This window comes from Benincasa hispida, chromosome 1, assembly GCF_027475165.1.
Source record: "Benincasa hispida cultivar pf3 chromosome 1, pf3_genome.v1.1, whole genome shotgun sequence".
Lineage (NCBI taxonomy): Eukaryota > Viridiplantae > Streptophyta > Magnoliopsida > Cucurbitales > Cucurbitaceae > Benincasa > Benincasa hispida.
This window is the reverse complement of record NC_143478.1, coordinates 50035701-50057999: the sequence shown is the minus strand read 5'-3', so window position 1 is coordinate 50057999 and position 22299 is coordinate 50035701. Positions and strand designations below refer to the sequence as shown.

Genomic DNA, 22299 nt, shown 5'->3' with positions numbered 1-22299 from the left:
TCTTGCTTGTCAATATTATTTATTTAGAGACGAAATAATGATGATATGCAAAATAATGGATGGACCATCAGTAACAAGTTAACCTTCATGAAATGGTTATATTTCTCGAACAAATGTTATGATACAAAAAATCTCATTCCTCTCTAGGAGTTGAATCTGTATTAAGACTTCTATAGGTACAGATGAAGGAAAACTGATTAAAAGAACAAGATTTGCCCTTTCACTCCCTCTAAAAAATGAGTTGAAAATAAATCAACATATTGTTATTACTGAAAGGGCAAAAGGTTCTATCTATGAAGGTTTTTTCTTTCTTCCACTTTGCGAGAGACGCTTCAGCACCTGTGGTCGAGTTCTCATTCCCCTGGGAGATGATTGCGACCGTCAAATCGAAGTTGAAGATTTTATGATCATACGAATGAAGGTAGTTGAAGGAAAGATACCTCTTATACAAGTAAATGAAGACATAGAAAAACAGCACAAAAAGGACAGTCAAAACCGAAATAACAATGTAGAACACATTCTTCCTAACCTGCAACCACAGTGAAGAATGCATTTGACAAAATGAAATTTCATCAGAGGTTTATAGTAGTACACGAGGGAAAAAAGGAAATACAAATATGCATTACACGTTCATCCAGAACGTGCATTATGGTTTGAACTGTTTTCCTGCTGACTGTTAGAATACAAAACGACTAGATGAACTTAAAATGCATTACAGTTACTATACGTTCTATGTGATATCGTTCATTGCCAACATAAAGGCATGATGATATTATGATATAAATGTATCAATGGTCAGTCAAAATCAGAGTTAACAACCCCATATTTTGAATATTGCTCAACATACTTGCATCATGTACCATAAGAAACAGATCAAAAGGAGCTTTACATGTGTATGCAAATTTACAATGAAACGACTTACCTGTCGACCTCTGGAGAATGGTTTTGGCTTTCCGCTACATGTGTGTGCATCACAGAATTGGCGCAAGAAGAATTCTACCATTTGAATAACACCATAAGTGTTTCATTAGATAAATGATAAAAGTAGTGAAAGTTGTCAAATGGGGGGAGTGAAAATTCCTGAAGCTACCGTGAAGATGGCTAGCCGAAGCTCCCTCATCGACAGGAAAACAGCTGTCAGCAAGGCCCTGCAATGAATTAACAATCATGTGGTGAATTATGAGGAAATAAAGAAGAAATCTGCAGGAAATCTTCTGATGTCACCTCACACATATGTTTATTTCTTGCAGCAGCAGCAGGATTGCATTTACTTTTCTGGGATACTGTATCTATCACATGGTCACAGTGCAATGCACCACAAAGATCTGCCAAGCACCTGCTTCGACTCTGGATTAAACATGACCGAGATAATCAAAGTGCTATATCAGCTAAAACTGAGGCAAACAATGCTTTTTCCAGTGTCTAAGAGAGATGCTCCTGAAGTACAAGGAAGAAAGGATCATGCAAGCCATCTGATATCTAAAAAGAAGCCTAAACTAATGTGGAGGTGGGGATTTAAACCTTCCTCAGGGGAAGGAGCAAATGACTTAACCACTAAGATATGTTTATGTTCGCAAGAAGCCTAATCATATTGTAGCTTGAGTCTCGTGTTATATCCACTTCTCCAAGATAATTGACTAGATAACTGAACTAATGGAAGCCCACAATTTAATAGGAACGTTCTATAATGATCTTATATAACAAACTAACTATTGTCACTACTGTTGGAAATTGAATCATGAACGGCAACTTACCACATTTAGCAAATTATAGTGTCTATTGTCAAAGTGCTGGTCGAGATACTTTTCTTCGTAGAATCTTTTTCTACAATATCCACACTTCCAGTCATTAAAATCTAGATGACTCTTGTGCTGTTCTTGATCTCTGAACATGTCATTATCAGGGTGAAGCCTACACTTAGAAGAAATCTTGTATTTCTTTTTTTCCACAAAGGGCATTAGATACTGCATCGAGATAGAAACATTCCAATTTAGTTCAATAAAGTATCACATCATACATACCAAGCATGTCAAGCATGTCAAGCATGTCAAGCAATCAACAATTAATTAATTATAAAGAAACTCCATCAGAGTGTTGAATGGATACCTCCTCAATTATTTTCCACGCCGCCCTACTCCTTTCTCTCGAGCAATGAACCTCATGAGCATTGTTCCAATCCTGCTTCGGAGTACTGAACATCAACTCCAAAGCCCAAAAATTTAAATTTATTATCATCATAACAGAAAGGAAAATACACAAGAGATAGCATCTACTTGGAATAAGCTATTGTGTTGACTGTAAGGTTCTGAACTTTAGGTCTGTCTAAACACATTAAGACCAGTACTAAAAACTAGAAAGAGGGAGGGGGTGGAGATAATCAGTTGCTGCCTATGTAAAGAAACAAAAAAATTACCTTTCACTGGCAGAATCTTTGAAACCCTAGGGAAAATGACAACAAAGAAGAAGGTCATGCATAGAATGATGCTCCTCCAGTAATAAATTGCAATCAACCATAAAAAGTAAGAAAATGAAACAAACATGAACTCAGAACTATGCAGAGAAGTGATTAGTTGATTTCGCCTCACTTTTTTTTTAGTTTTAACAGACAATTCCAGTGGAACAGAACATAAAAAGAGATCGAAAATATAACGATTGGTTAAGAAAACTTCAAATAGTTCGATTCCCAGATGAATTTACAGAACCCCATCAACAAATTTTCATGAGACCTCATGAAAAAACATTGGGAACACTCTACAATAAATTATCTAGTTAAATAGACAAAGTGGTGAGGAAGCCAAATCAAACTCTAGAGTATTTAAAGAATAATCGATCGCTCTTTTACGAAATCAAACAATGAAAATACGCTTCTTGAAGATGGATTAATGGAGACCCATCTCGCAAAATTTGAATCTAACAGAGGGAGTTGAATTCATAAGCGAAAAATAAGCACCTGATTCAATGCTTGAAGAGGAAGAACGGAAGAAACTGTGTGGGGTCGCAAAGAAAGAAGAAGATAAAAGACGAGAAGTGCAACCCATACGGATCGCCTTCCCATCATCGATGAAATGGAACCTCCACGAGCGTCGAGCGGAATTGAACGCAACCGATTTGAAGTGGAAACTTGAAAAACTCCGAAGACAGTGAGGGCCACTTCTTAATTCTGGAAATATCAGGGGAAGAATTGTAATTTCTTTTAATTATGTGAGGGGTATGGTGTTTTTTGCGAAGGACATGCTCCAAGAGAAATAAGAAAAATTACAAAATTTTCCATGATCGTTCCAATATTGACTCAGGGTTGGTAAAATTTCCCAGGGTTGGGTCCCGGAGCCCCACCCCAATCAGGGTGGAGAATCTTTTGTTTGATTGGAGATGGGTCAAAGTGAAATTTTTTTTCAGGGTCCCGTCCAGGGCGTCCCCGCCCCAACCCCGATTAATGTTGACCTTGATTTTATATATTTATATTTTTAATATTTTATAAATATATATTTATAATATATAAAATAAATCTATACTATAGACTTATAATTTTGTGAGCCAAATATTGAATATATAAATTCTAAATTTAAGCCCAAAAGTCAAGTACAAATTTAAAAAATTAAAAGAAAAAAATGGAAAATCCCCGTAGTGATCTAATAAAGGATTCCCGCAGAGAATTAGCAGGGGATTCCCCATGGGGAATGGAGCCCGTGGGGACCTCGTTTCTCCGACGGGAATCTCTGCCGAAGGCAGGGATGGGGGAGGGGGAATTTCCCCCAGGGGTCGGGAACGGGGGACCCTCCCCACCTCAGTCCCGTTGCCAACCCAACCCTGAGGTGTATAACATTAGAAGTGTAAAAATAAAGCTATATATTTTACATATATATTTAAAATTAGCTAAATTTATATTTTTTGGTATCTTATTCTGATAACACCATGCACGTGGCTCACTTTGTAAGTACTACAAATGTTGTAAACGTTACAAACGATTTGATTCAAGTCGTTTATGTGTAGACATGTGAGTGATATATCCTATACAAATAGTTTATATAAAATCTGACTGCAAAATAGTTAATCTTTCTTTGTAACACTATTAACTGAAAAGAGATCAATGTTGATATTATATTTGATCCGAGTCAATTTTAAAGCTTTTTTTTTCTTCATCTTTTTAATGAAATTAAAAAAAATAAAAACAAAATAGAAAAAATATCTTTTCTTTCGATTGCCCTTTAAAAATAAAGTTAAAAACTAAAAATATTTTTTAAAAGGTAGTTTAAGGAAAAAAAAAAAAATAGGGTGAGTTGGGGTGAGTTGGTGAAATAATCAACTCAACCCCATCAATATTTAAAGTTGTTGTCAAACATTGAGTTGGTAAAAAAAATACTAACTTAACCCAACTCTCTTTGGGCTGTCAAACACCCTCTTAGTTCTAATATAAGTTTTTCAAATTTCATTTCAATTTCCAATTTGGAACTCTAAAAAAGAATTCTAATATCAATATGGTGTCAAACTCTTATTTTGTTTTCGAATTTGTTCAACTTGAAATTTCTTTAAAAAAAAAAACATTTTCATTTAAATTTCGTTCGCAGTCTTCATAAACGAATTTTAAATCTATTGTAATTCAAGTTTGTTAATCGAATTTTAATTTTATTCTAGTTTAATTTCTAAAATATTTCAAATTTGTCTTAATTTGAATTCTCTAAATAACATTTAACTGTATTTAAATGAATTTTCAATCATTTCGATTCAAAATTTCTAAAAACAAGTTTATTCTCAATTTGAATTTTTCGTAAATGATTTTAACTTGGTTTTAATTCAAAATTTTCAAATGAATTTTAATTACATTGAAGTTTGAATTTTCTAAATACAAATTTCAATTTAGTTTTTATCTTGATTTACAAAATGAGTTTCAATCTTTCTTTGAAGGGCTCCCACTTATAAGGATTTATTCATATTTTATTTCTAAACGTGACTTGATCCACATGTGAGACATTTTCTTTTTATATTTATCGTGTTAACCCCATGACCAAGTTGAGATTGTCAAATGTCTCAAATTCTTAAGGTATATGATAATAAATTAATAGACATTTGTCTACTCACAAAGTGTTAACTCGACTCTATTCTTAAAGTTAGAGTGTGATTTAGTGAGACATTGTCTAAATTTATTTTGATATTTAGATGTTAGTTAAATGTTCATCTTGTAAATTGTATTATAAAATAATACAAAGTTTGTCAATAAATTTTTATATAAAATTATCTAGGCTAAGCTACTTAAGTTGACCGTAAAGGAACATCTACCTAGGAAGTATTTATTAATTGTTTTTATTTAACTTCATTAACATTTTTTCGAATAAACATTTTTAATAAAATAAAAATTTAATAAGGATCGTTTTTTTTATAAATTGGATAACAAAAATAAGATGTTTTTAAACGGGTGTTGTAGGGTGATAATACCTTCCCTACGCTCAACAACTTCTAAACCTAACTTTGGTTAAGTAGACCACATTTTTCTATTTTAAAATAGGTGATCAATCACACTCATAATGATTGGTGGCGTCTCCAAACCTTACACCTCGAAAGAGACCCAAATGTCAACCGCGTCGCGTCACGATGACATTGTGACAACTTAACGACTCCACTGGGGATTATAGAGGGTCAAAGCTGTTATGTTTTATTTTTATTATCCATACATTTTTGTTGATCTATTTTGTTTGTCATTTAATTATTTATATTTTTTAATTATAAATAATTTTGTGAATATTTTATTTATTGTTTTCATTCTATGTATTTTCATGCATCATCCACACTTTCACGAGCCTCCTACCCGAGCTATACTATTTAGGATTAGATTCAGAGGCTGAGTAGTGTATCTTTATGGAACTTGGTTCCCGTGCAGACGCATGATAATCTCCACCCAAGTCAACTTGCTTGAAAGTAGTTGGAAGGCTTAAGGGACTATATTTCCTTTAGGATATATTAGAATTTAAACCTCACAGTCATGCATGCATGGATTTATTTTTTGATCTTGTTTTGTTGGTAAAATTTTTCATGATGTTATCTTAGTTATCGTTCCATGTTTATACTTTGTCTTTATAATTATCTAAGTAGTGAAAATACATTTAATTTTACTCTAGCATTGTTATGCATTCCACACACATTCACGAGTCTCTTACCTGGACTATACCATTTAGGATTAGATTCAGGGGCTGAGTAGTGTGAACTTCATGGAACCTGATTTCCATGCAGGCATATGAAAATCTCCACCCAGGTCAACAATACTGTGAAAGCAGTTGCAAGGCTTGGGGACCGTTTTCCACTAGGAATGTTAGAAACTTAAACTTATATTGTCATGCATCTTGGAGCAAACCAGCGCTTATCAAAAGTTACATTTTAAAAATGTGGTGTGTTTATACCAATGATTAAAGAGGATAGAAGTCACTCAGAAAGTTTTTTTTTTAAAAAAAAATAGCAAAATTTATGAGGTTATTAATTGCATTTTTTTTCTTCAAGATCTTTTAGGAAAAAAAAATATTTTTCAATTGTCTTTTTAAGAAAAATAATTTTAAAAAATAAAAAATGAAAATTTTCATAAAAAATTTTCAATTTGGATTTTCTTTACGTCTTTAAGAAATTAGAAAACTTTCATGGTTTTCAAAAAGGAAAATAGTTTTCTTAAGAAACAATGGGGAGATCTTTTGGGAGAATTTTTTTTAAGAAAAAAAAAAAAACCATTAAAGGTTTTAAAACTAGCTTTTTGTCCCCGATAAGCGCCTCTACGAAAAGAATTTTCTATTCTTAAAAGTTTTTCTCTGAAAAATGAGGTCTCTTTGGAATAAAAAAAAAAAAAAACTTTTGAAAGACCAATAAAATTCAAAAAAGTTTTCAATAGTTTCCAAAAAATAAAACAAGACAAAAACTAAAACTAAAACTAAAAGGATTTTTGTTTTGAAAAAAAAGGTTTTTCCCTCAGAAAAAGTCTAAAAAAATCTTTAAAAAAAAAAAACTAAAGTTTTCACAAGGATTTTGAATTTTAACTTTTTTAGAAAAAGAAAATTCAATGACCTTTTTAAAATAAAAAACAAAAATATTTTCTCAAAAAAAGCATTGCAAAAACAATAAAAACAAGTTATCACGTAAATTTTTTTTATTAAAAAATAAAGTCTATAGAAAAGAATGATTTTTGTTTTAGGTTTTTGGAAAAAAATAGAAAAAAAATCAGAGGAGGTCTTAATTATATTTTTCTTAAAAGAGGATCTTTAGAAAAGAATTTTTTTTACGGTAAAAAAAAAAAAAAAAAAAACTTCTTTCCCTTAAAAAAATTTTTTTTTTTTTTTAAAAAAGGAGAATCTTAAAAAAATCCAAAATTCTTCTTTGAACGTTTTAAAAATATTTCAAAATTAATTTCTTTTTTCCAAAAGAGTATCTTTTCTAATCTTAAAACATGTCTAAAAAAGCCAAAAATCTGAAGAAAAATATTTTGTTTATCAAGGTTTTTAAAATCGATTTTTTTTTTTTTTTTTCTCAAGATAGAAATCTTTAGAAAAAAAAACATTTTCTATCGCTAAGAAAAAAACAAAAGAAAAAAAAATCATTCTAAAGAAGGATTTTGTATGATTTAAAAAAAATAAAAAGAAATTTGGAGGATATTTAGAAAAAGAAATTCAATAATCAATTAAAAAGAAAGAAAACAAAACAAACAAAAAAAAGAGTTTTTTTTTAATGAGTCTTGTAAAATGTTTCTTAAAAAGAAAAAGTCTAAAAATGCTAAAAAAAAAAAAAAAAAAAAGAAAATTCAAAATTTATTTCCATAAAGAGTTTTGAATTTGGACCTTTTTTTTCCTCGAGCAAAGAATCTTTAGAAAAAGAAGAATTTCCTATATATTTAAAAAAAGATCTCTTATTGTGTTTGCATTTTGATTGCTTCCTTTCATTTTAATATTGGGCTTCTAATTTAGATTAGAACACACGTAACAATTTGACGGTATTGTAGTGTCAACCTTTAAGGGGCAGTATTGTGCATGTATAAACATATGAAGTATCTTCACTCAAATTAATTCTTTTGTTTTTTAACTAATTTGAGAACATTGGTCTTTCTAACTAAGATTGAGATTTATCTTCATATTAATTTTTAATTTATAAAAATTTCTCAAATTGTTCGCAGCATTTTCCCTATCATGCACATTTAATGTTAAGAATACTTTAAGATAAGATGTTGCCATTAGTATCCTCATGTAGGCATCAAATTTTCTCGTTCATTCATTATGGGAGTTTTTTTTTTTTTTTTTTTTTTTTTTAAGATCATGCATTTAGATCCATGTTCATTTCATATAGAGTTATAAATCCACAAACAAAATCTCTCAGTCATGAATTACATCTACATGTCTATCCACGATTGATTTAAGACAAAATTTGAGAAGATCAATTTCTTATATATAACATCTCATTTTGCATAACAAAAAATATTAATCATACCATCATACATGCACTAGGAAAATTCAAGATTATTGCATTCATCATTTTACATCACTGACATGTTTCCATTTGTCAAAAAAAAAAAAAAAAAACATATACGTTTCCCTTGCCTTTTCTTTTTAAAGAAAATAGTTCAATAACCACATGTCCCTATTCTTATTAGGTAAAAGGTGAAATCGTGGAAATATATATATATATATTTGACATATCATTGATTAGATTCCGGAGAAAATTATGAAGATTCAAAATTATGGAGCTAGAAAAGATTAGTCAAATACAAGAGCAAATCTTGAGAATTCAAAATTTGGAGATAATAAGGAGGCGAGCCATGTAGATTTCTTGTTCTTTTTGTTATTAATAGAGTTGATTTCTTTGAATTGAGCAGACAATAAGTGACGTCAAACCATGTGTTTGACTTCTTGTGTTTCTAAAAGAGTTTTCCTCTTTTAGATGTTGATTCAATAAAGAGTTACAGATGTTAATTCAATAAATGTTATTGTTTGTGTTATTTGTCTATTTTTGTCTTAATAACCTTAAATCCAATAAACTAACATCAAAGGCTGCCTTATGAATCTTGAACTGTATGCAGAGACATACAGGGATCAATGTTCAAGATACAACCAGAAAGGTCTATAGTATAGGGATAAGGCTGGGTACCTTTATTGGGTTTGATGCCTTAAATCTCGTATGGTCATATAGTTTGTAATTGTATTGTACAAACGTTTTATTTATTTAATAAAATATGAGATGTTTTATTTGACATTTAGTAGCATTAAAACCACAAATCAATAAACTAACATCCAAGGTTATCTTCTGTAGCTTAAACATGTATGTAGAGACATACAAGTGGATCATGTTTAAGTGATAATCTAAAAGGTCTGTAGTAGATGAATAAGGCTGGATACCTTATCATGGCGACACTACGAGTATGGCCCACTTTGTAGATATTACAATTGTTGTAAAGTACTACAAATAATCTAATCTTGATGATTCATGTGGAGACATGTGAGCGGGGGTATTCTATACAAAGGAGTTTGTATAAGACAGGACCATTGACTACTCTCATTATATAACACCGTTCGTAATAGAGACTTAGATTTCACCAGGATGACTATAGGTGACATGACCTGAATCCTGAGTGAGTTGTGAACTCATGCCTATAAAGGTGGTTCTTTGATTTGTATGTGTGAGAGTGGCAGATCGCCAACTCAACAAGCCTACCATTTTGAGGATTCGTCTTATTAAAGAGTTGGGAACACAGCTACACAAGACAAAATCCACTCATTTCCCAACGTCAGGAAAAGTAGATAAATTGCTTCCTTAAGAACTGATTTCGGGGCTTGAACAATGTGGCGCCACATCCTCTCAGTGCCCAAGAGGGGTTTAGTCATAGTTAGTCTATGACTTATTATTCATTAGAGGGATTAGTGGTACTTAAGAAGTTAGATGTAACTACAGAGGCAAAACGGTAATTTGGCCTAGTTGTACTTACAAGCAATTTGTGAAGGGTCATTGCACTATTGACTAGTTATATCCAATGGACACAGAAATATATTTGTAGTGCGAAGAGTGCAGCTGTCAGTCTTTAGTGGAGTGTCTGACAGTTGATGGATGTTGAATAATATAATTAAAAGAGTTTAATTAATTACTCAAGTAACATTGGAGCTTCAAATTACAGATCCATGAGGTCCCCTCTGTAGCTCAACAGGGATTAAATAAGAATCAATTTTAGATTAATTTGAATTGTTCAAATTAATTGAGGAAATTAATTATATTGATATAATTAATTTAATTTAATTATATATGATATAACTACTATAATGTATATGATACATTATAATATAAAGTTTATTTTAGAAAAAAAATAAATATTTGAATATAATCCAAATATTAATTATATGAATTGGTTTCACATAACTAAATCTAGTATAAATGAGATTTATATTAAATACCGTGCATTAATGAGAGAATAAAAACTATAAGTTATATTGTATTTGATACAATATTAAACTATAGGTTATATGTTATATTTGATATAACATATAATTTAATATATATTATATGATAAAATAATTATTTTATATATATATGTATTATTTTATTAAAATAAATTTTATTTTATTTTTGAAAATTACATGTTTTTGCAACTCCCTCCCCTTTTTCGCTTAGTTATATGTTTTTGTGGGAAGTGGTGCAGATAGGTTATTACCATCATTTTCTTCCCATTTGAATTTTACAGAGAACAATCTCTACAAAAAAAAAAAAAAAAAAGAGAAAAATTCTCAAGTTTTTCTCTCCTTCTCTTCCTCTTAATTTTCTCTCACTTCCAAAATACCAAAAACTCACAACTTCTTGGATTCTCATCCTAGAGAATACAGGGGAAGCCTTCGTGGTGGTGACCAATTAGAGTTTTGAGTTCGTTGCAATTTTGGAGGAGGAATATATACGTGAAGATCAAATCTTCAAAGGTTAGTAATTCTTCTCCCATCTTTTTTCTCTTTTTCATAAATAGCATGCTGTAAAATTTTAATTTAAATGCATAATGTTTTTATATGATTCTGTAAAAATTAGGATTTGAGATCGACCCCACTTTCGCACCGAACTGTAAACGATTCCTTCAATTATTACCAGAATGGGGTTTTTTGCCCTTTTTTTTTTCAAATTTTCAAAAAGTTTTTTTACAGTTTCTTGGTGGGATTTGATCATTCTATTTGTTTATGAATGTATGGATTGATTGTTTACATTATTGGATAATATCTCTTGTCTTTACAGCCTCTTATTTTGCAAATTTGATTTGTAAGGACCCGTGTTTTGGGCATAATTTTTGTTGTAAGAGTCTATATTTGGTCTATTTTGTATCGTTCATGGCTGTTATGATCAAAATCTGGAGACAAGGCCAAAATCAAAGAAGTTTTGAAGAAGATCGCAACTGTACAGTGCATTATGTACAGTAACGTTGTAACGTTGTGCCCTAGCATTGCAATGCTACGATTAGGCAAACGGAGCATTCTATCTGTAGCGTTGCAACGCTAGGTCACAGTGTTGCAACACTACAAATGTAAAGAAAAATTCGGTTTGCACCTGGTTTGGTTCGTGGCTCGACTGGTTCCTGTCCGGTTCGGGCGCTGGGTGGTTCGGTTCGTGCAGTTCAAGGCCTCGTTCGCTTGTTTTGAACCGATCGATCAATATTTATGTAATATATAGTTATTTTTTTATTAATAAAATTACTATAAGTGTTATATTAATTTAATTAATTGTTTAGAAGTCCAATCCCGATCCAATAATTGTTTTACATTATGCATTTGATGTATGATTTTTTTTTTAATTTTATATATGTCATAATATATGTCATATAGTGAAAATCCCACCATAGATTATACATTATTCATGTATCATTATTTATAGTATAAATGTTATAATATATATAGTTGCATGATTTATTTTTTATAGCATGCTCATGCATCATAAAATATAAGTATTATAGTATATGTTTGCATGCATTAATAACATAGTCATGCATCATTTACATTATAAGTGTTACAATATATAGTTGAATGTATGTATGGATGGATGTTATTAATTATTTCATTACCTTGTTATATAAGTGTTATATATGGTTAATAATGAAATTAAAATTGCATAAAGCATGACACTACTTTAGGTAATTTATAATTGTTATAGTTTCCTAAGTATGTCAATGAATGCAATTGTATGATTTTAATTTATTTCATTTATTTTATAAAAGTTATAATTAAATGAAATTAGAAATTAAAATCAATAATTCAGAATTGCATGTAAACCTTAGGTTAAAATCTTTTTTTAAAATAGTTTTAAAATATGATTCACATAGACCTAAGATTACTTTTCTAATAAGATTAGAAATTAAGTTTAATCTTTTAATCAGTTTAATAGGATTAAATTGATTCTTAATTAAAAGATTAAATTTGTAACAAATGTATCTATAAGGGACATTTTGTTTAAGGTTAGTTCTGTCTAGGTTGGGGTATTTAAGTTGACGAAAATGTAACACCCCTACCTAGGAACATACCTGAAAAGGTGAGTTAGATAAATTTGTTACAAGTATGCAATAGATAATTGAAGTTTATTAAAGTGTTTAATAAACATTAATCAAAGTTGTTTAACCAACCAAAGTAAGTGTTACTTTTGGGCAAATTAAACAAAACATGTAGTTCATTTTACTTGCTCCCGAACCGATCCACCTCGGCAAGTGTCGGTGAAGAACGTAAGCAAAGCTGGAGCTTGGGAGAGCCCTGACCAGTCTTGGCTGAAAAACTTTTAGACCCGGGGAGGGAAGTGGGACAAATTGCTGCACTTAGTTAAAAATCAGTAGTCAGATTTCCTAAGTTAAATAACCCTAGGTATAACACTCAGTGGGAGGAAAATGGGATATATGATACTTCATTTTACCTTTTCATGTTTCTCCCTAAAAGTTCACACCATGAGATCTGTACTCGGCCTCGAGACACCTTTGCTTGTGTCCCCCTACGGATGGTGTTTGTATAGGTCAATAGAAAGGTGAGTGGAGATAATGTTTATAGTGAGTGGGAGCGGGGCATGTGTCAACATATCCCACGGCTTCTCTCATTAGTTTGTAGTAAAGTTTCATGCTTGACCTTGAGGCATCTTTGCTTGTACCCTCCTACGGATGGCATTTGCATGATTCTTTACCCCAAACTCCAGAAATGGATAAGATTACTTTAGTTTTTTCCCTAATCAATTTTTTCCTATGGTTGACTCATTGGGTCAGAACTCTATAATCTAAAATAAGGGTTTACACTTACAAGAAATGTTAAGCGATTTTAACAATTTCTAGACCAAACAATGGCGACTCATAGTTACAGTAACAAGGAGTTGTTCTGTCTATTGGTTGAGATAGTCTCATTTCAGTGAAGGGTACTTGATCACCCTATGGTGGCTTTTGTCCTGACTCACCGATGAAGGAACTCTTATACAAGAGTAGTATGAGTGGAAGCGGATCGTTCCAAACTTATTCTGACAGAATTACCACATTTACAATCTAACACAACATATATGCATTATACTACAAATTACCGGCATGCTTTGAACAATGAACAATAAGAGAACAAGAAATACGTACCAGTTGAAGAACTCCTCTTCAGCAAAAACTCGTTCTCTCCAAGGAACTGCTCCTCTCGCTCTTATTGGAATTTCCAAGCAATCGTTCACTAAATCACCGGTCGTCTACCCACAACGACCTCCACACGAACATAGCAACAATGAGGATGACACTACCACTTAGAACCCTCGGTATTCTCAGTGTGAGAATCTAAGAGGTGTGGGCTCTGTTGGATCTGGTAGAGGGAAGGAGGAAACAAAGATCGTATATGACGACCAAGCAAGTGGGAGAAGGCAAGGTTTATCATATAGACAATACTTAATCGTTTAGAAGAAGGTACACAATCGTTTAGGAAATAGGTTGCGATCGTATAGATGGTCGTTTAGTAAATGCTCGGGCACTAGACGATCATTTAGAAAATCATATACAATCATTTAGAAAGAGCTACGCGTGTATACGATCGTGTAGCAATGTTGAGCTATCATGTAGTCTCTCGATTTGCTATGAAATAGGCTGTATATAACTCGTGAGCGAATTATGTGATCTCTTTGCAAAATGAAAATGATTTTCATTTTATTCTTTTTTTACGAAAACTTAATCTAACCTCCCATTATCACACGGTTATGGAGAAAACACCGGCATAATTATCCCATAATTGTCTAATTAAAAAAATATATAATCAAATTATATTCATTAACCTATAGTTTAATATCACATATAAACCATAGTGTTTTCTCCTCCACTAGATATAAATCTTATTTATATCCATTTTCCTCCAATTAATGTATCTCATAAATAAAGTCAATCATATCAAATATAACTAACCAGTTCAATCATATCATATATAATCGAACTCTCTCTTATCAATTTGAACATTTCAAACTGACCCAAAAACTTATTCTTAACTTGACCTATGGCTCGAAGCTCCAACAATATGCGAATAGCTGTCTAAACTCTTTAGCCACGAGATCCACCATCCGTTAACTGTCAAGCATTCCACTAAAGACCGAAAACTGAACTCTTCTTACCACAAATATATTTTTGTGTCTATTGAATATAACCAATCAACAGTATGATAACACTTCACAGATGCTCGTAAGTACAATTGGGCCAATTTACCGTTTTGCCTCTGTAGTTACATTTAACTCCTTAAGTACCACTGATCCCTCTAATGAACAATACAACATAGTTCTACTATGTGTGGACACCTCTTGAACCATAAGAAGGTATGTGGCGCCACATTGTTCAAGCCCTGGGATCAGCCTTTAAGGGACAATTTATCTACTTACCCCAGCTTCGGGGAAGGAATGAATTCCATCTTGTGTAGCTGAGTTACCAACTCCCAAATCAGATGAATCCCCAAAGGCATGAATTCCCAACTCACTGAGGATTGAGGTCATGTTACCTATGGTCATCCTAGTGAAGTGAAGTCTCTGACATGAACAACGTTATATAATGAGACGTTAACACTTGGTGGTCCGGTCTTATACAAACTCTTTGTATAGGATGCCCTTGCTCGCATGTCCCCACATGAATGATCAGGATTAGACGTTAACACTTGGTGGTCAGTCAAAACACTTATATCTATTCTACAAAGTGGGCCGCATCCATAGCGTTACTAGGATAAGGTTTCCCTCCTATATCCATATACTACAGACCATGTTGGTTATCACTTAAGACATGATCCACTTGTAGTTCTCCACATATATGCTTAAGTTACAAACGACAATTAGGGATTTTAGTTTATTGGTTTTTGGTAAAGCAAATAAAACATCTAATGTTCATAGACAATAAGTGAAGAAAATACCATATAGTATACATCACAAGCATTTGTTTAAAAACTGTGTTCACAAACTACAGGATACGAGAGTTTAGGGCATCATTCCCAACAATCTCCCACTTGTTCTAAAGCGAGTGAGGTGTACATACAACTAGTATAAAACAATAAACTAAAACATTAAGGCCCAATATAAAAATATCTCCTACTTGCCTAGTCCAGCCACGGGCGGTCCCGTAGACCCATACTCTGAAGGTGACCCTCAAACACTGTAGCAGTGAGAACCTTCGTAAACGGGTCAGCAATGTTGTGCTCTGAAGTGATCTTTGTGATGATCATATCCCCTTGATGCACTATTTCGCGGATCAGATGATACTTTCGCTTTATGTGTTTGCCACGCCTGTGACTCCTAGGCTCCTTGGAGTTTGCCAAGCACCACTATTGTCACAATAGAGGGTGATGGGCCTAGACATGTCTGGAACAACTTCCAGCTTTATCAGGAACTTCCGAAGCCAAACGACCTCCTTAGCAGCTTTACAAGCCACTACGTTCTCAGCCTCCATCGTAGAGTTGGCGATGCACCCTTACTTAGTGCTTCGCCACACTACAGCTCTTCTGTTAAGAATAAACACTGACCCTAGGGTGGACTTTCGAGAATCCTTATCAGTCTGAAAGTTAGAATACATGTATCCAGTAAGGATCAAATCCCTAGTTCCATACATGAGCATGTAGTCCCTCGTTCTCCGAATATACTTGCGGATGTTCTTAACTGCGGTCCAGTGACCCTGGCCTAGGTTAGGTTGATACCTACTGACTATTCCCACAGCGTAGTAGATGTCTGACCTAGTACAGAGCATCGCATACATCAAACTGCCAACAAAAGATGCATATGGTTTTGGGATTGATGCCTTAAAGTCTCATGTCCTGTAGTTTGTAAATAGTTTGTACGAACGCTTGTGTTGTATAATATATGATATTTTACTTCACATCTTGTTTTTGCTCAGTTGTTTGTTTTACTTGCTTTACCACAAACCAATAAACATAAATCCCTGGTTATCAGTATGTAACTTAAGCATGTATGTGGTGACATACAAGTGGATCATGTCTTAAGTGATAACCAAAATGGTCTGTAGTATATGGATATAGGAGGGAAACCTTATTCTGGTAATGCTATGGATGCGGCCCACTTTGTGGAATGGTCACAAGTGTTATGATTTGTCACAGATGGTTTGATCCTGATCATTTGTGTAGGGGACATGCGAGCGGGGGCGTCCTATATAAAGAGTTTGTATAAGACCTAACCACAAAGTGTTTATGTCTCAATATATAACACTATTCATGATAGAGACTTCACTTCACAAAGATGACCATAGGTAACATGACCTAAATCCTGAGTGAGTTGGGAACTCCTGCCATTGAGGGTGGTCCTTTGATTTGTATGGGTGCGAGTGGCCAGGTCGCCGACTCAAACCTACCATTTTGGGGATTCGTTTGATGGGAGCTGGGAACTCAGCTACACAAGATGAAATTCACTCCTTCCCCGAAGTAGGGGCAAGTAAATAGATGGCTCCCTTAAGGGCTGATTCCAGGGCTTGAACGATGTGGCGCCACACACCTTCTCTTGACCCGAGAGGTGCTCACACATAGTTGGACTATGTTGTATTATTCATTAGATGAATCAGTGGTACTTAAAGAGTGAGATGTAACTACAGGGGCAAAATGGTAAATTGGCCCAACTGTACTTACGAACATTTGTGAAGGGTCATCGTACTGATGATTGGTTATATCCGATGGACACAAAAATATATCTGGGGTAAGAAGAGTTCAGCTGTTGGTCTTTAGTGGAATGCCTGGCAGTTAACGGATGATGGATCTCGTGGCTAAAGAGTTTAGTCAACTATTCACGTACCATTAGAGCTTCGAACCACAGGTTCATAAGGTCCCCTAGGTAGCTTAGATAAAGTGGAGAATCAGTTTTTGGGTCAGTTTGAAATGTTTAAAGTGACAAGAGGGAGTTCAATTATATATGATATAATTGGGCTGGTTAATTATATATGATATAATTGACTAAATGTATGAGATACATTATTTTGGAGGAAATTAGATATAAATATGATTTATATCAAGTGGAGGAGAAATTATTATAGTAGATATATGATATCAAACTATAGGGTAAGAATATAATATGATTATATTTATTTATTAATTAATTAGTTAATTATGTGATAATTGGCCGAAAACTTTTCCTCAATCGTGCGTTAGTGGGAAAATTTTATTCAGTTATTGTAACTGAAGAATAAAATGAAAATTGGCTTTCATTTTGCAAAGGGTTCGAAAAAATTGCAAAAGGTGTGAAAACGTATCGATCGCTTAGCTGAGAGTCTATACGATAGTGCCTTATCGCCTAAATGATCACACACCCCACGTCTAAACAATCGCTCAGCGTGCCGAGTCTTCTAAACGATCGCTTACTAAATACGAGACGATCGCTTAGTAAAACCTACACGATCGTGTAGCTTTCTCTAAATGATAACCATCTGCTATATGATAGCCTTCTCCCACTTGCTTATCGTTCTACACGATCAGCCCTTTCCTCTTTCCTCTACCAAATTCAATAAAGACCACTCTTTGGATTCTCACTCCGAGAATACCAAGGGCTCTAAGTGGTGGTGTCGTCCCCGCTCGTGCTTGTTCGTTTGCTGCCGTTCATGTAGACGATCGTGCTACTGGTAGCCGATTGATTGCTGGGCAAGAAAGAACGTAGAGGTTTGCTTCCGCTGGGTTAAGTCCGAAGTGAAGAGAGTCTTCAACTTGTGCGTATACTCAATCTCTTGTATTTTATTTATCAAAGCATGCCATTAATTAGTGTTAAATTGCATACCTGTTAGATCTGAAAGCGCTCATAGATACTCTTGTTCAAAAGTTCCTTCATATGGGACCCGTCTCGTCTCCTCAACCTCTTGAGGCGTCTTAGGACACATTTCCTTAGACAGTATAACCTCAGGCTTGAACGGCAATAGGCCCCTTTTGGAGTCCTACATCGAGTACTTGAGCAACATCTTGTCATTGTACGATGTATGAGACAACACTAGCACTTTGTTCTTATGATCCCAAAAGATCTGTATACCCAAAACAAACTGAGCCTCTCCGAAATCTTTCATTTGGAATTGGGTCGCTAGCCAGTTCTTAACTGCAATCAGTAGACCTACATCATTCCCAATGAGTAGGATATGATCTACATACAACACTAAGAAAACTACTGAACTGTTGACGATTTTCTTGTAGATACAAGGCTCATCAACGTTTTGATCAAAGTCGTACAACTTGATCGCAGTATCAAACCGAATATTCCAAGATCGAGACACATGTTTCAGCCCATAAATGGACCGATTCAGTTTTCAAACTTTTTGCTCTTGACCTTGGGTAATGAATCCCTTGGGCTGCACCATATAAATGGTCTCCTCAAGATTATCATTCAAAAAGGCCATCTTGATGTCCATTTTCCAAATTGCATAATCATAATAAGCGGCAATGGATAAGAGGATGCAGATCAGCTTCAACATGGCAATAGGTGAGAAAGTCTCCTCATAGTCGACTCCCTCCACCTGGGTATAACCCTTTGTCACAAGTCGAGCCTTGAAGGTTTGCACCTTCCCATTGACACCCTATTTCCTCTTGTAGATCCATTTGCAACCTATAGGTTTGATCCCATCAGGATGATCTACAAGATCCCATACTGAGTTGAAGTACATCGACTCCATCTCGAGATCCATGGCTTTGACCCATTCATCCCGATCAACATCCTCCATTGCCTTCTAATAAGACAATGGATCCTTAACGTCGCCATCAGCTACCAAAGTTAGGATTTCGTGAAACCCAGATAGCGAATAGGTGGGTTCGCAACCTTCTTACTGCGTTGAGATTCTCTCAACTCTTGAGGTGAAACCGACCTACCAGATGAACTATCTCTTACTGATGAAGCAGGCCCTTTAACAACTCTTGTTGAAGTTTCAGTAGTTTCGTTGGAAAGCTCACGTAACACGACCTTACTACATGGACTGTGCTCCCGAATATGATCCTCCTCAAGGAAAGTAACGTTCGTGGAAACAAACACTCTATTTTTTGATGGATCATAAAAGTAACCCCCTCGTGTACCTTTGGGGTAGCCTACAAAGAGGCACAACCTTGATTGTGGTTCCAATTTCTTTGGATTAGCCTTAAGCATATGTGTTGGGCAACCCTATATGTGGAAGTGACGTAAACTAGCTTTATGCCTGTTCAACAACTCTAAAGGTGTTCTCGTAACACTCTTAGAAGGAACATAGTTGAGTTTATATACTGCAGTCTCCACTGCAAATCCCCAAAACGAGTCTGGTAAGGAAGTGTAACTCATCATCGAACGAACCATATCCAACAAGGTTCTGTTTCTCCTCTCCACTGCACCATTCTACTGAGGTGTTCCCTGCGTTGAGAGTTGGGAAACGATTCCATGTTCTATCAAATAGTTCTGGAACCCCAAATCTAAAAACTCTCCACCTCAATTTGATCGAAGTGTCTTAATCTGTCTATCTAATGCATTTTCAACTTCAGCCTTGAACTCTCTAAGCTTTTCAAAGGATTCATACTTCCGTTGCATCAGATAAACATACCTGTACCTAGAGTAATCATCAGTAAAACTAAGAAAATATTCATAGCCTCCCCTGGCTCCACATTCATAGGACCACAGAAGTCAGAATGTACTAACTCTAAAGGCTCTTTGGCTCGATAACCTTTTCCAGTAAAAGGTTTTTTTAGTCATCTTACCCTCAAGGCAAGATTCGCACATCGGTAAAGATTTTTCTTCTAACTCGCTTAGAAGGCCATTCTTCACCAACCTCTCAATTCTATTGAGATTGATGTGTCCTAATCGAAGGTGCCAAAGTTAGGCATTTTCTTTTGGAGAAACACGTTGACATTTATTTTGAGTTACAACAGTTTTAAACATCTCTATGTTATGGAGGGAACTTAATGCTAACGGTCTTAGCACATACAAGTTATTTTCCAATTTTATTGTATAAATTTCTACTCCATCTTTATGAATAAACACTTTATTCACATTATACTGAAGAGTATATTTACATTGCAACAAGCACTTTACAGAAATTAAGTTCCCTTTCAACTCAGGAACTACAAATACATCTTTTAAAATAAGAAATTTGTTCTGTAAAGTCAACTGAATCCCTCCCACTGCCACAGCTGAGACGACGTGCCCGGTGCCTACTCACATCGTCATCTCACTAGCCTCTAGCTGCCGACAAGATCTAATCTCCTAAAAAGAAGAACAAACATGATTAGTGGCACCCGAATCAATAATCCAAGCAGAATCATCATTCTCTACTAAACAAGTTTCTAACACTAGTAAATCATATTTACCTTTGTTCTCCTTGCCTTAGCCTTGGCCGCCTTCTTTTCCTTCAGCCAGCGAGGAAAATTCCTCTTCGAGTGTCCGTCCTGGTTGCAATGGAAACACTTTCCTTTGTCAACCGGCGCCAGACGCCTATTCCACTGGGCGATAGGTGATGGGTTAGTAGGCACCTTCCCCTTCCCCTTACCACCCTTCTTCTTCTTCTTCTTTCTAGTGTTAGAAGTAGAAGGTGCAGACTTAGTCCCAGAGGTCGAACCTCGATAGAACGTCTTTGAAGACGAGGCAACATTTACCTCAACTCCCTTCCTCTCTTTACTTTTCAGTGAAGATTGGTATGTCAGCAACTCGTTGAGGAGAGTTGTAAGGGTATATTCCACTTTGTTAAGAATCGCATTGCTAACAAAGTGGAGGAAGCTTTCCGGCAACGAATGTAGGATTATGCTAACCTGACTGCCTTCATTGATCCTAGACCCATTCATCTCCGCCATATTGAAGTAGACCATCATGTTAAGACATGTTCACGAACAGAGGTGCCTTCCTCCATTTTGGAGTTGAAGATGTATTTCAGAGCCTCGTGCTTGAGCTGTCCAGATGGTTGTCCGAACATCCCCCACAGGGACACCATGATCTCACGTGCTGAGACCATGGGCTCATGCTTCTTGGCCAACATGTCAATAAGACTGGCCAAGATATAGGCTCGGGCCTTCTCGTTCGCCCGTGTCCAAACATTTCGAGCAGCGTTTAGAGCTAGAATAGGAGGATGCTCCTCTGTAAGGGTGAACATAACATCCTCGATGATTAGTATAGTCGTGATCATATGTTTCCAACTAGCATAATTGTCGACAGTTAACTTATCGACGCTTAGCAAAGCAACTAGCCCTAATACGCCCACCGTAGGGAAAAAGTAGATTAGGACAAGAGACTAAGTAACCTTATCCTATACAGGAGATCAAATAAAGAAACATACAAAACTGCCATCCTATTGGGGGACACTCCTAGCGTGCCTTGAGGTGACGCATAGAAACTTTATTCAACCTAACGAGAAAGACCGTGGGATATGCTGTCGCACGTTCTGCTCCCACTTACTATGAACATTCTCTCCATCCATCTTGATATTGACCTACCCAAACACTATCCTTTAGTGGGACACTCCCCGGGTTCCACGAGGCTGAGAATAGTTCTCACGATGTGGACAATAAAGGGAGAAATGCGAGAGGTTTAAATAAAGCATCAGATGCTTCAAGTACCTCCCACTGAATGTTCTACCAAGGGGTTCATTAACCTAGACAATCCGGCTGCTGATTTTAGTCTAAGTCATTTTAATCCGCTGAAAAACAACTTTTGTCTTTGAAATGAAATAAGTTCAAGTAGTCACATTAAACTTTTTAATGGATTGTCCTTAATCTTGCATGCATACATCAAATCTATCTAATTCACCTTTCCCAGTAGGATCCCAGGTAAGGGTGTTCCGTTTCCGTCACCTTAAATATCCCAGCCTAGACAGAACTCACCTTAGACAAAAGGTCCCTTATAGATAGATTTGCTACACTTTAACCATTTATTAGTCAATTT

General features: G+C 34.9%; 1 protein-coding gene across 1 annotated transcript; it reads right to left on the bottom strand.

The window, feature by feature from the left end:
* Positions 1-71: 71 nt before the first annotated feature.
* LOC120080934 (uncharacterized) lies at positions 72-3273 on the bottom strand. The gene is made up of 9 exons (XM_039035624.2): positions 2951-3273; positions 2414-2439; positions 2107-2191; positions 1755-1964; positions 1225-1347; positions 1091-1148; positions 923-996; positions 441-529; positions 72-361 (listed from the first exon to the last, which is right to left on the bottom strand). The coding sequence occupies exons 1-9, from the start codon at positions 3056-3058 to the stop codon at positions 292-294; spliced, it is 843 nt and encodes a 280-aa protein (XP_038891552.1). The 5' UTR covers positions 3059-3273; the 3' UTR covers positions 72-291.
* Between the last annotated feature and the right edge of the window lie 19026 nt (positions 3274-22299).